The 13,892-nt window shown below is 44.7% G+C and overlaps 2 protein-coding genes and 1 long non-coding RNA gene across 4 annotated transcripts in view; 2 read left to right on the forward strand and 1 right to left on the reverse strand.

Annotated features, from left to right (window-relative positions):
* Nucleotides 1-4,783, forward strand: part of SLC22A23 (solute carrier family 22 member 23) — a 113,356-nt gene extending 108,573 nt beyond the window's left edge. The window contains exon 11 of one of the 2 annotated variants that reach the window (XM_071736529.1): nt 704-1,421. In XM_071736529.1, coding sequence (XP_071592630.1) covers nt 704-1,061 — 358 coding nt within the window. In that variant the 3' untranslated portion in view covers nt 1,062-1,421. Of the gene's footprint in view, nt 1-703 lie in introns of both variants that reach the window. The other variant, XM_071736530.1, reaches the window with a different exon arrangement.
* A 565-nt stretch (nt 4,784-5,348) lies between these two features.
* On the forward strand, nt 5,349-7,762 carry LOC139792754 (uncharacterized). The gene is made up of 3 exons (XR_011724388.1): nt 5,349-5,545; nt 6,046-6,170; nt 7,258-7,762. It is a non-coding gene; the product is annotated as an uncharacterized lncRNA (long non-coding RNA).
* PSMG4 (proteasome assembly chaperone 4) lies at nt 6,476-12,277 on the reverse strand. The gene is made up of 3 exons (XM_071736531.1): nt 12,019-12,277; nt 11,839-11,914; nt 6,476-6,724 (listed from the first exon to the last, which is right to left on the reverse strand). The coding sequence occupies exons 1-3, from the start codon at nt 12,196-12,198 to the stop codon at nt 6,603-6,605; spliced, it is 378 nt and encodes a 125-aa protein (XP_071592632.1). The 5' UTR covers nt 12,199-12,277; the 3' UTR covers nt 6,476-6,602.
* Nucleotides 12,278-13,892: the final 1,615 nt, after the last annotated feature.

Raw genomic sequence — 13,892 nt, forward strand, 5'->3', positions numbered from 1 at the left:
TTTTTCCTTTTTCTCTTTTTTTTTCTTTTTTCTTTTTCTGAAAATGATGCACATTATTACAATGTCAGTGTGTTGAGAGGTTTCCAGCCACAGCACACTTTTATGGAGATAATACTTCATCTCTCACTATTTGCTATAATGGATCAAGGCAGTGGTCTGTAAAGTCTCGTCTCCTCGCTCCTCTATTGATTGATGGGGTATATTTCACAGGCAGACAAAACTGACTTCCCTACCTACTGCTTCTTGGTGTGTTATGTCTAAGCTGGAGAAGGCTGGCATGCTAAGCAAAATCTGGTTTTCACTGGATATGGGAACACTCGGACATGAGAATACTTTGGAGGGCTGTCTACACACTGAGATGATAGTGCTTATTCCATCAGGGCAGTTACGTGGGTGTGAAAAGGCACTTAAGTGAGTACATATATAGCAGCTTTTTCCCCCACAGAGGCAAGTAGGCAATGATGATCTACAGCAGCAAAGCAGATCCCAGGTAGGGCGGGTGTACAGTATGAAAGGTGAGAGCAAACCTTTGGTGCGAGCCTTGGGGATTTTGGATGCCTGGGTGCATGGCAGGCATCCATGCCAGGGGGCTAGTCTGGAGGACCCAATCAGGGCTGTGGTCCTCTCACCCCAGTGCAGATGGGGCTGTGTTGGTAGGAACAAGTGCTGCAGGGCTGGGCTCTCACCTCTGCTGTGTTTGCAGGGGAGGTGGGCTGGGGCTGGTCCTGGCGAGTGCGGGCTTTGGCCGCCTGACCGCCCCCATCATGGAGCTCCACAACCAGAAAGGCTACTTCCTCCACCACGTCATCTTCGCCTGCTGTACCCTCATCTGCATCATCTGCATTCTGCTGCTGCCAGAGAGCAAGAACCAGAACCTGCCTGAGAACATCCCAGATGGGGAACATTACACCCGGCAGCCCCTCCTGCCACACAAGAAGGGGGAGCAGCCTTTGCTCCTAACGAACTCTGAACTCAAGGATTACTCCGGCCTCCACGACTCAGCAGCTGTGAGTGATGGGATCTCGGAGAACACCACTGCCAATGGGATGAAGTCCATGTAACTGGGTGGATTTTTCTTTTTCCTTGGTTTTTTTTTGGTTTTTTTTTCAGTTGGGTGGTTTGGTTTATTTTTCTTTCCCCTTCTCCTCTTTCTTTTGTATTTTATTTGATGCTGTTGTGCAGGAGGAGCAGCACTTTGGGCAAAGGTGTTTTGCACAGACTTTACAAACCAGTGATAGAGCTGACACTGACTTGGGGGAATTCAACTCTGCTGCTAAAGCAACTTTTGGCATCTTCAACTGTTGTGCAGATTGCTCTTGAAAACGTTATGGGGGAAAAGACTAAGCTGAGAAAAGACCTGGCTGGAGGCAGCCCTTCAGAACTCTTTTTTTCCTGCCATTAAATATGTATATTTATTTTGATTTATTCTCAAGAAGCACTTTATTTCCTTTTCCTTTCATAGATCACAAAAATGAAGCCATCTTATTATAAGAGGTGCAGCCATTCCAAGAAAGAAACCATGGGGGGGAGGGGGTGTTTTCTGTTTTGTTTTTGTGTTTCTTAAAAGGAAAGAGGGATCCACTGCATAGTTGAAATGACTGAAATTTAGACTTGTGCAACATTCTTCTGCCTGTCTAGAAAGTTCAATCGCCCAGGTTGCCTGCTGTGTTTGTATAGACAAAAAAAAAAAAAAAAAAAAAAAAAGAAAAAGCAAAACCTGTTGTGACTCAAACTCTGACTGCATTTTAGGCAGCTTATGTTTATTTTTTATGTGCCCTTACAAGTTACTTCCTAAGTTAGTAACTTCTTTTTTTTTCACCAATGCAGTGAAGAAAATCCTACCCAAACAATTTTCAATGAAAATTAACTTTCTGCATTTTAAGAGTCCATTAATCTATTTTAGACGGTTCTTGCTGGTGTTAAATAGTAATAGAAATGATTTGACAAATAATGCAAAAGTTAGTTTTGCTGAGAATGGCTTTAATTACCAGGAGGTCCAGAATCTCTGGTCAACTGCTCCAGGAGAAAAGCATAGACCAGCAGGGAAAAAAAGTAAGGAGCATGCCAGGTAAATCCTGGCATTGCCTTACCTGGTTTTGGAAACATGCTTTTTGTCTTCTGTTTAAGTGGACAAAATGCTTAAGTGACTATTGGAGAGGAATGAATTGATAGCCTATAAATCATGACTTACAGTCTGCTGTTGGGTGTCTTGGGGCTTTTAGAGATGTTTTCTGGGCCTGACCCAAAAACACAATGAACTCACTCAGATTTACCATCTTCCCCAACTGTGTTCTTGTATGCTTTTCATTTAGGGGGGAAAAAAAAAAAAAAAAAAAGTTAAATTGGATTGATCCTACTCTAGGCTAAGCAAAGTGAACATCCAGTTTGTCCCCTATGGTGCAGATGGCACTTCTATAGTGGCCACTTGACTTCTCCAGCCCCCAAACCAACTATTTCCTTTGGCCATCGGCTTTTGGTTCTCACTTTGTGAATATTGTGAGGATCTAGTTAAATGCAAGGGCTTTATAAACAAGGAGCTTCCTTGCATTGTAGTTAACCTCCCTCCTCTCCCTCCCCCTTCTCCTTTCTCACTCAGGCCATCCATTTGTGATTGCTCAGTAGTGCAGATGTTCAAGCAAACAGAGCAGCAGGATATCGATGTTGTATTGAGTGTCCATATGATTGCCACTTTGTTTGATGTAAATCTTGCGTTCATGCGTATGGGAAGTGCTCATTTGTACTTTCCTCCTCTGCCTTCCCTCCCCCTTCTTCCTTTGCTGTATATACTGTCGATTAACTACTGTACCTAACAATTTCCATCCTCCATTAGGCTGCCAATGTCCTCCTACAGGCCCCAATAAATCAGAGCTAGGTGCTTCCCGACAGGCAGTGCAATAAGTAGCACAGCCTCAGATGCTGATGAGCGTGAGGGGACAGGTAGACCTGCAGAAGCAACAGAGATTGTTGTGTTCAGAGTAATGATATTGTCCTAAAGCTGCTAATTTTTGTACAGAGGATGTGGACATTCGAGTTCTTCCTGAGCCTTGTAAGAAACACTGGACCTGTTGATGGTAGTTTTGCCCAAAGTTAGACTACTGGTTTTTTTCACCTTCGCTAGACTTGCTGTGACAGCAGAAGCCTGATATCTTCCTTTCACTCAAGTTTTATTGTTGAGCTTGAGCACAGCTCCTACTCTTTTCATTCTGCAATGAGACTTCTGCAGTCTGTGACCACCTAAGGAAAAACAAAAACCCAGGCCTTCCCCATTCATGCAGTATTCACGTGCCAAATTTGTGCAATAACTTTTGCCTTTGATATGAGATGCTTGTTGCAAGCCGTACACATTGGCCAGGAAGGGAGCTGGGGGGGAGGGGGGAGGTTGGAACCAAAGTGGGTTCACAACAAAAAACTGAAGAAGCAAAAAGAAGTCTTAATGGAAAAGGGCCTGAAAGTGGAGGAGCAGAAGCGGGCACAGAGGCAGAGAGCAGCGTCCTGCCACCCATCATGCCGTGGAGCCAGCAGCTCCTTAGCTCGTGGTCTCTGTGCATATATGCTGAAGCTACAGTACAGCTCTTGGTAGACCATCCACAAGCCTGTTAAACCAGCTGCTTCCAGCACTGTCAGCAGTCCTGGTGTGCCCACCACTGTTACCCACCCTGCTTGATCGTTTCCTTTTCTGGTGGTTGCTCTCCGATGACAGACAGGCCCAGGGAAGAGAATATATGTTTAAACATATCAACAGTTATATAATAAACAAACCAGGTGACAGGAAAATGTGGCAATATTTTTTTTTTAATTCCTATAAAACTGACTTGATTTGCTGTTTTTTGGGTACTTTGCCTGAAACCAGGTAGCCGGTACTGATCTTCAAAGTGGGGAGCCCCAGCATCTCAACTTGGTCGGGCCCTCTGCCTCCCATCACAACAATAAAGCACAAACTAATTTCCTGCCTTGGCAGCTCCAGTTTTTCTCCTTTTTCCTGAGAAGATGAACACTTCCATGACTATTACTTTTTTTACACCCACTCTCACAGAGTTGGAAAGCTTTTGCCAAGCATATCTCATGTGGAGGGGCAAGGTACCAGGAGATGCAGCAGGGTACAAACAAAACAGGGAGATGCTTACCATCCTCTGCCTAGTCACAGGACAGGGATCTCAGTCTGTGGTACCATCAGCTCCTTGGCCACGTCTCTTCCTCAGCCCTTACCAGGAAAGGCTTTTTCTCAGATGGCTCTTTCTGGCCACCACAGCAGGGAAAGCGGCCAAAGCTGTCCTGTCCATTTTGGCCTTTTTCTATGAACCTTCAGTAACCTCTAAGCCCATCAGTGGATTTTAATTTGGGTTAACCATTTAAGGGCTTTCTTCCATCTTTGTAAGTTTAAACAAAAATGTGAAAGTGACATTATGCATGATCTTGGGGTTTTTTTCCCCTCTTTTAAGGCTTTAGTACTGCTTTTATTGCCAGATGCACTGCAAATGGGTAACGACAGTCACTTGTTTGCAAGCATTTTGTGGAAACTCAGAAAGGAGTTTGTGAGAGTTACCTTTCAGCTTCCTTAGCTAGGCTTTTTTTTTTTTTTTTTTTTTTTTTTTTTTTTTTTTTTAATGGAAGTATTTTAACTATTGCTACTTCCTGGAGCCACACACTAAAGGTCACCAAATTGGAAGCAGAAGTGCCATTAACTGAACTCTGTGAATGTCAAGTTGCGCCTGTAGCTGGCACATAAGACAACACTATTAAGAGGGGGGATGATCTCCCCTGCTGTAATTTTTTTTTTTATTTTTTTTTTTAAGAAAAATAGAATTACAAACCTCATTTTAAATGTATTGTGTAAAATGTTTCAGGAAAGGAGTATGGCGTGTTATGTCTAGTGGGTGAGACCTCCCTCCCCATTTCAGTTTCTGATGAAGTTTAAACAAAATCGTGTTACTGTACGTTTTGATCATGAATAGTCTGGAATAGTCTGGTGGTGCTTCCTCATAGCACAAGCTTAAATCAAGTACTGAAAAAAGTCTTACAAGCTAAATGTCTGCATGATGTTACATCTGTTGTACCTACTGGAAAGAACTTTGTATGTAAATGTACAGAATAAAACGACATTGTCCCATCAGTTTGCTCTCCTTGGGCTGGCTCCTTCATAGTGACTTCTGCAAAAACTTGGCATCACCTAATGTGACACCTCTGCAAACAGCTCTGTCCTCCTCTAGAAACAGAGTGAGCTAATTTTAAACCAGACTAATTTAATAAACACATTGATTTGCAACTAATTACCTTTTACATTCTGTCAGTGCACAGTTGACTTACTTTCCTGGATGGTGTAAATTAAAAAAGAAAATACCCTCCAGCAGTTGATATTCTGATCCTGCACTGCAGCTGAAGACTGGCACCTGTTCCCACCAAGTAAGAAAGGACCCCCTGCACCCACACCAAACCTGCAATGCCCAAGCCACTGGGTATTCAAACACCTTCAGACAGGAGACTCGTCAGGGGTTACGCCTTCTACATCAGCAACCTTTTTAATTGCTGCTTGTGCCACCACAGCAAGGTAAGTTCATCGGTTTTCTGTAGGCTGGTAGGACAGTTGTCTAGCAGCAGCAGTAGCATTTTTATCTCTATCCAGAAGCTTATGTCTGAGTCAGAGTTCAACTTGCAACACAAAAGAAATAACCCAGGCTTGCTCATAAGGCTGCTACACTCATCTTTCCTCCAAATTGCTGTGAATAATAGGTGATGGGCCATAGCAGGGCACATACTGACTGCTGCAAAAGGTCACAATGACATTGGCTCTGTGGTTGGTTTAGGCTTTTTTTGTATAGTTAAATTATAGCTGCCTTTCTAGCTGAACAAGGTAGCCCATGGATCTGCCTCAGAAAGGATATCCATCCTACCTAAAAGCAAATCCAGGGATGTAGCAGCCAGATGCTTTGTGGTGATGGTGATTTTTCTAATGAGTATGCTCAGTTTACACTCATGATGCTCTTCTAGCAGCCTGATAGATTTATCTGTTGTTCCAAAATTCAAGCTGCACTTTTTCATTCTTCATAGCCCTCGAGGACATACAAAAAGACCTTTGTGACACCGTTCTAGTGTTCTTAATGCCCAAGAGATGGAAGGAAATCAAGCATTTAGCAGTAGTACTATAACCAACAGGAGTGACAAGATACAACACGGTAATACTAACTTTATGTTATGTTATGTTAACTTTACGTAGCTTCTCACTGCTATAAACATGGTTTGGTCTGTTTTGGGGTTTTTTCCTTTATTTGAACAATAAAAGCTGCTATAATGTGTTCAATACTAGTACATGGTAGATTAATAGTACAGGTAGAATTTGGGACTGATTTCCCATGCTGCATGCAGGCCAGACACCACATGCACTTCTACAATGATGTTCTCATTTTGCAGCATGTTTTCTAATCTATTCACTTAACTAGGTAGTAAATTCAGAGGGGAAAAAAATCCAAGCCCAACTGTATTTAGGTTCATCTATATTTAATAACAGCATAATCAATCAAAACAAAAATACTAACTTCATGTCAGTGTGAAAATTGCAAACAGTTTTTCTAAAACAAAAACTCAGGCTATTTTACAATTATGCAAAGTCAGAACTTCTCTGGAAAAGCCATCATTTCTTCTTTGATCCTGTTTTCTATGAGTAAGGTGAAACTGCTGTCAGTGTTTTGTAGGTTGTAGCTGACAAATATCTGTTTTTTGGTCTTGCTGGCTAAAACACAAAAAAGAGTAATCAGCCATAGTTTGCTTATATATAAAAGCAGTGATGGTGTTCAAGCAAGCATTTTAAAAAGCTGTATCATGCAGGTTTCTAAGACAACATCCTCCATTCTTTCCATGACGGACCCATCTATAAAGTAGTAACAGAGCAAGTGCCTGAGCCTTGGCATGTTGGGCAAATGTCTGCACATCACTGAAATGGGCAATATAAGCCTGGTGACTATCAACTAGTTTTTGGCCTGATGAAAAGCCTCACTGTTTTTTGCAGATTTTGGGTGCTTCTTTAATGTAATACAGTTTAAGGGAAACCATAGGCTCTACAGGATTCGGCACTGAAATTTAGTTTGCAAATTGGTAAGTTTATGCTGTGAAAAACTTTCCCTTCTGGGGGGAAAGAAAGTGATTAGGCCCCAATTAACAAAGTTCAGATTTATCATGAGCCCCTGAAAAGGCCACAAAAAGTATGCAGTACTCTTGTTTAAGCCTGATATCAGTAAGTTTGTTTCCTTTAACTTTTCTTTATAGGATGCCTTCCAGGAGGCTGGAGAGCCTGGGTTGCACATGATAAAGCCAAAAAACAAGTTCCAGGCTACTGTAATGCCAAATACCTAGAGAGAGGTGCTATAAAATTAAGAGCTGCCTTCCATGACAGAGCTAATTAATAGTGGGAAGAAAAAAAAAATGTCCAGTGGGGCAGGAAGACTTAATCAGCAGAGGCAGAACAAGTAACACCAGTGTTTTGTAACTAAAATGAAATCCTAGTTAGATTTTACCAGAGTAATGTAGCAAATTTGTAACTCTCTTTATATGCTGCTAAAGCTAAATTCTATGACGAATGTCAGCATCATAGAGGAAAAATAGGCTGTAAGTTTAAATTGAGCTGTGTAAAATAGAAGACAAAAAATGGTATTTGGGTCACAAAATATTCTGGCATGAAATGAGCTGGAAGCTGAAAATCCCAGGGAGAAATCAGACTGTTCTGCTGAATATTGAAAAATATCATCTGAACTTTAAAAAAATTAAACTCACCAGAAAACTAATATCTCATTCCTTTTTTAATGGGAGAGTTAACTACAGGAAATCTATATATACATACAAAATGTACTTAACCAGCAGCCTGGAGGCATTTTTATTATGTAAATCAAGTATCATTTGCTGTTCTAATAGGTTACCAGCTTCCTGGCTCAGTAAGTAGAGCTGCTTGTGAAATGCAAGGACTCATTTGCCTTTTTAAGACTTGGCACTACAAAATGCTGATATAATGCACCATGTTGCTCTAATTGCAAAAAAAAAAAAAAAAAAAAAAAAAAAAAAATTGGGCTTGGCACCAGATTTTGTGGTATAAAGCAGCATATTTTGTAAGCACTAGTGCTTCATCATCATGCCTTGAATGAATGCAATGCTAATTCTGAACTAATTAATACCATTACTCTGTCTAATGAAGCTCCATCATACACTGCAGTGTCAAAACTCAGCTTCTTAATTAGGTTTGCATAAGACCCAGTCGACTCTCTGGGATGCTGTTCCAGTTCCTGGGAATGTTGTGAATCCCTCAGGACTGCCTGTGCCAAGGAACACGAGGAGCTCTGCTCCCAGCAGGACCTCTTCTGTCCCCACTTCACCGTGGAGGAGGACAGAAGCAGGAAGATCTTACACCTCTGCAGAAGACCATTTGCAACTTGAGACTAACGCAGAAAACCCCAAAAGACAGGGCTTACCCAAAAACCCTCCAACAGGGCTGCTTCCCACATAGCCTGGCTGCTAATCCTTGTTGCATCAGCTCCTTGACAAGGAGGAGAAGCTTCCCTGGCAGTCCCATCATCCAGGACATGCTGAGTGCCAAGGGGCACCACAGCAGCAGAGACCAGCAGACAACTGGACAGGGCCAGAGCCCAAGTCTGAGCTACAAGAGGAGCCCAGGAGAAGCAGAAGAAAGGATAGAACAAGTGTTAAGCACAAGTTTGTAGATCATTCGTGCCGAGAAAGTGCAGAGGGAGAACTGTGCCCAGCTGGGAAAGACTCAAAGAAGAGGTTCAGGTGATCTTCACCAGGGGTCTGCCAGTCCCTACAGAGGAAAGATGAAGACACGGAAATAAGCAGCAGTCGCTGCGGCTGAACGCGCTCTGGTTTCGGGATAGGAAGGTAAGGGAGGAGGCAGTAATAGACAAGACTTTCTCATAAATTGGACTCCGCTAGCCCAAAAGAAAAAAAAAAATCTTTCAGGATTTGTGTTTCTTGACTAGTTAGATCCATCTCGTGCCAGAGCGGTCGGGCAGAGGGGTGAGAAACACTCCCGGCACCTCGTACAAACGGGTACAGGTAGAAATAGCTCAAGAGGAATACAAACATGAGAAATAGAAAAGAAAACTAAAAAAAAAAAAAAAAATGAAATAAGGGAAAACATAGAACTAGTACACCAAATACAGCTCTCCTGGCTAGGACCCATACCAGGCTATAAAGAAAACAACAGGAGAACATGTACACAGATGCCTGGGATCATGAAACTCCTGCTCCAAAGCAAGGAACCTGATATTGCTGGAACAAAAGGCAGGTGATACAATGCAACTGGGAAGTATAAGAAAATAAATTACTTAGATTCAAATGGCATCATATGCTACTTGAGTTAGTGCCTGTAAAGACCAGAATAGAAAAAGCACAGAAAAAAACACTGACAGCATAGGAAAAAAATAAAATGTATAAATACTGTCTGGGTGGAGATTACTATATCGTAAGATATTTTTAAAAGGCTGGTTTGGAAGCAGAGGTACAAGTCGGGCTTGGCATTGAATAGCATCTCTGTTATTAGAGAATTTGGGGGGGTAACAAGGATTTATTTTCCCAGCAGAAAACTTAACACCAGTAAGAGCAAAGCTTGGCATTTCTAGTCAAGGCAGAACACGGGTTTCCTTACCAAGTATTATGTGAAACAAAGAAGATTCAGAGGTGCTTGGTGATGATCTTGCAGATCTACTGATTTCAGAAAAATAAACAATTTTAGACTAAATGACCATGAGCTGACTTAAAGTGCTGGATTGAAAAAAGCAGAACTAAATACCAAGGCACAGGATTTCAGATTTGTTTCTATTCTCCTAAGTCAGTTATGATCAGGAGAAGAGGAAGCACATAATTATCCAAAGCCTGAAGTGTATTACGGACTTTCTCCTTCCAACCAAAATCAAAAAAGTTCTACAGCCTTCCTCAACACAGCATATGTCCTTAAGCAGTATAGCATGAGTAAGAACATTGTCTATGAAGAATACAAAAGGGACTGACAAGCAAGGAAATCTGCAACCCAGAGGTTAGATGGCATGAAGGAACATCAGCCAAAAGCCTACCTGGGCTGCAGCTGGCACAGAAAGCTTAAGATGAAATAATGAAAGTGCATTTCTGAGAATAAAGAATAATTGATATCCCAGAACCTAACAGCACTATCAGTTCTCGGAAACAAAGTATGTGAAGTTAGCAATGTATATGAGAAAAGGACCCTACAAAAAATGCAGTAGAGCTTAGACCACTGACTGAGAGAAAAATCAGGTGACCCAGACAGCCTCTGCTGCAAAGCACTGAAATAACTAATGTAAGAAATGACAACTTATTACCAATTCTAGCTATGAAATCTGTAGTAAATCTTTAAGAGTGAAGATAGCAGATGAGCTAAAAAATAAGACAGGAGAGGGTGAGAACCACTGAGACAACTCAGAGCTGTTAACTGGACTCCAATTCTACACAGAAGCTTAGAGTAAGATTCAGAAGAAATGAGGAAACCGAACAGAAAACAGAATTAACTGTTACACTTTGGATAATGTAACCCCTTCCTGACTACATTTTCACTAGCTAACTTCCTAAGGAAAATGAATGGATTACACATAAAGAAATCATGTTTTAGAGTTCCCCCTGGAATTTTACCTAGTGGAAATGACTGAAACCAGTATGCTGAGAAAGAGCTGCCACAGGATAGACTCCAACAGTCGTTATTTAAAGTTACCAGGATGAAGAAAGGACACTGAGTACAGTTGCTCAAAGATCAGACTTGTGAGCAATCCTTCTTCTATTTATACCTTAGTGACCATAGAAAAGTAGGTGTAGACTCCTGAAACCATCTGAAAATACAAACTCAGGACATACTGTCCATAAGGAAGATCAGTAAACAATAATTAAGAAGAGTAATGTGGCCTATCCAACTGAAACAATGAGATTGAGCCACACAGCATCTTGCATTTTAAAACCCAGTAACAGCTTCTTCAGCAGGTCACCAGTTGGAGCTGCATCAGTTACTGATAGGTGATGATGCATGACCAGCTCAATGCAGCTGTCAGAGGTGTGAGGATACTAGGATGCATTAGGCTAGGTATTTTCTTTAAAAATATATATATAAATGGGAGTTCAAAAGTTAACATTCAGGAATCTGGCAATGTTGGCATTGCAGTAGGCATAGCAGGCCACTTCTACACAGGTCAAAAACTGAGACTCCCTCAGAGATGCCTATTGGGGACAATCAGATCAAACACTGGCATTCGTGAGATAATCCAGGGTTTCCCAGGCCATAACTTCTCAGGATTCAGGGGCAATAAGGTGCAAGATGTGAAGAGGGTTGGCTTCATGTTCAAGCAAAACACATGTACCTCACTCGCCAGCCACAGCACATAAGTAGCACAGCTTTGTAGAGAGGAAAATCCCTGAAATCCTGAATCCTGTTACGGAGAGGGAAACCACTGGAAATCCCACTCGCTAGGCACCAGGTGTGTGCTCCCCCCGCCTCACAGCCAAAGCCAAGATCAGGATACTCCATAATACGCTTTTGATAAGGCTCAGCGTGCCTTGAGGCAGAGACCCCGCCAGCCCCGGTTATGCAGACACAGATGATGCTGAAAGAACTAAATAGTACCGCAGATCCCCTTGTTCCGACCCGCCGGGAGGGCCGAACCCTCCTGTGCCCACCCACACCTCCCCTGACGCCTCCGAGGCTCCCAGAAAGAGCCCGGGCCGGGCCCGCCCTGCCCGTTTCCCCGCCCCCGCGGAGGGCAGCCTCCCGTCCCGTCCCGCCCCGGATCCGGCCCGGCCCATCCCATCCCGGCGGGACCGCGCAGCCGCCGCTCCCGCACCTACCCAATCGCTGGGCCAGGCAGGCGGAGGCGGTGTCGGAGGGATCCCCCAGGAGCGAGGCGGCTACTGGGATGCTGTCCTGCAAGCGGAGCAAAGCAGAGGGGGGGATCAGATCCCGGCAGCGCGGGGAGGGAGACCCGGGAAGGACCCGAACCCGGCAGAGGAGGCGGCAGGGACACTCACTCGGGGGCTGCACATGGCGACGGCCAGGCTGGCGAGGGCGGGCGCGGCGCCCACCCAGAGAAAGAGGGAGTCCCGCAGCCTCATGGCGTGGAAGTGAACCTGCTGCTCGCCCAGCCGCCCGCTGAAGTCGTGCAGGGCAATACCGCCCGACGCTGCTCCCCCGGAGCCCGAGGCCTCCATCGGGGCCTTTCTCCCGGCCTCAGCGAGCAAGGCCCGAGCGGGCGGCCCGCCCCGCTGCCCAGGGAGGCGGTGCTCCGCCGAGCCCGCCCCGGTGCCGCCTCCCCAGGCACCGGCCCGGCGCAGCCCCCGCCCCGAGAAACGAGGGGGGGCTCATGTTTCGTACCTGCGCGGCGCTGCGGGTGTGCAGGGAGACCGCCCCTTGTGCAGGGCAAAGTGCGGGGTTCTGCTCGTGGGTCGGGGCAATCCCAAGCACACACATGGGCTGGGCGGAGAATGGACTGAGAGCAGCCCCGAGGAAAAGGACTTAAAATGATAGAAACATGGAATCATAGGATATTAGGGGTTGGAAGGGGCGTCTGGAGATCGTCTAGTCCAGCCCCCCTGCCGAAGCAGGATCACCTAAGGCAGGCCACACAGGAATGCATCCAGGTGGGTTTTGAAAGTCCCCAGAGACTCCACAGCTTCTCTGGACAGCCTGTTCCTGTGCTATATCATTTCACACTAAAGAAGCTTCTCCTCATCTATCTATGTTGCACCTTATATCCATTATTCCTTGTCTTACTGCTGGACAACACTGAAAAGAGATTGGCCTCATCCTCTGGACACCCACCCCTCAGATATTTATAGACATTAATAAGTTCCTCTCTCAGCATTCTTTTCTCAAGGCTAAACAGCCCCAGTTCTCTCAGTCTTTCTTCATAGGAGAGGTGTTCACGTCCCTTCATCATCCTCATAGTTCTCCACTGAACTCTCCAGTATGTCACTGTCTCTCGAGCTGGGGAGCCCTAAACTGGATACAGAATTCCAGCTGTGGTCTCACCAGGCAGAATAGGTGGAGGAGGACTTCCCTAGGTCTGCTGGACACATTTTTCCTGATGCGCCCTAGGATACTGTTGGCCACAAGGGCACGTCGCTGACCCATGGAGAATTTACTGTGCGCTAGGATTCCAAGGTCTTTTCTCCATGGAGCTGCTTTGCAGCAGGACACCCCTAATCTGTGCTGGTTGTTGGTGTTATTCCTACCCAGATGCAGGACTCTGCACTTGTCCTTATTGAACTTCATGAGTTACACTTTTGCCTGCCTGTCCAGATCTCACTGGATAGCAGCACAGCCTTCTGGTGTATCAGCCACCCCTCCCAGCTCCATATCATCAGTGGACTTGCTGAGGGTACACTCCACCCCTTCATCCAGGTCGTTGATGAAGATACTGAACAAAACAACCCAGTACTGATCCCTGGGAAACACCACTGGCCACAGGCCTCCAACTTGACTCTGCTGCTGATCACAACCCTCTGAACTTGGCTTGTTGAGCCAGTTAGGAATCCACCTCACAGTCCAATCACCTGTCCCACATTTTCTGAGTTTTGTTATGAGGATGTTATGGGAGACTGTATCAAAAGCTTTACTGAAGTCAAGGTATATGACATCCATCTGTTCATCTACCCATTTGGTCATGCATTCATATAAGGGTATCAGGTCAGTCAAACAAGATTTCCCCTTAGTAAATCCATGTTGGCTACTCCTGATAACCTTTTCTTTCAAGTGGTTAGAGATGGCCTCCAGAATGAGCTGCTCCATTACCTTTCCCCACAACGGGTGCACACCCCCTCCCCTCTGTGCACTTCCCTTCTTCCCCAGTGCACACCCCCTCCGTGCAGACCCCACCAGCACGGACACGCAGCCCTCCGTGGGT

Source organism: Heliangelus exortis, chromosome 2, assembly GCF_036169615.1.
Source record: "Heliangelus exortis chromosome 2, bHelExo1.hap1, whole genome shotgun sequence".
In the NCBI taxonomy this organism is placed as follows: domain Eukaryota; kingdom Metazoa; phylum Chordata; class Aves; order Apodiformes; family Trochilidae; genus Heliangelus; species Heliangelus exortis.

What these genes read in the sequence shown, in the direction of transcription:
- PSMG4 (XM_071736531.1), bottom strand. Translation starts at nt 12,198, where the DNA reads ATGGAGGCCTCGGGCTCCGGGGGAGCAGCGTCGGGCGGTATTGCCCTG. An exon ending in TCGCCATGTGCAGCCCCCGA is followed by an intron (nt 11,915 to 12,018) that starts GTGAGTGTCCCT and finishes CTCCGCTTGCAG; the next exon opens with GACAGCATCCCAGTAGCCGC. An exon ending in CTGCCTGGCCCAGCGATTGG is followed by an intron (nt 6,725 to 11,838) that starts GTAGGTGCGGGA and finishes TTTGTGTTTTAG; the next exon opens with CCAGCAAGACCAAAAAACAG.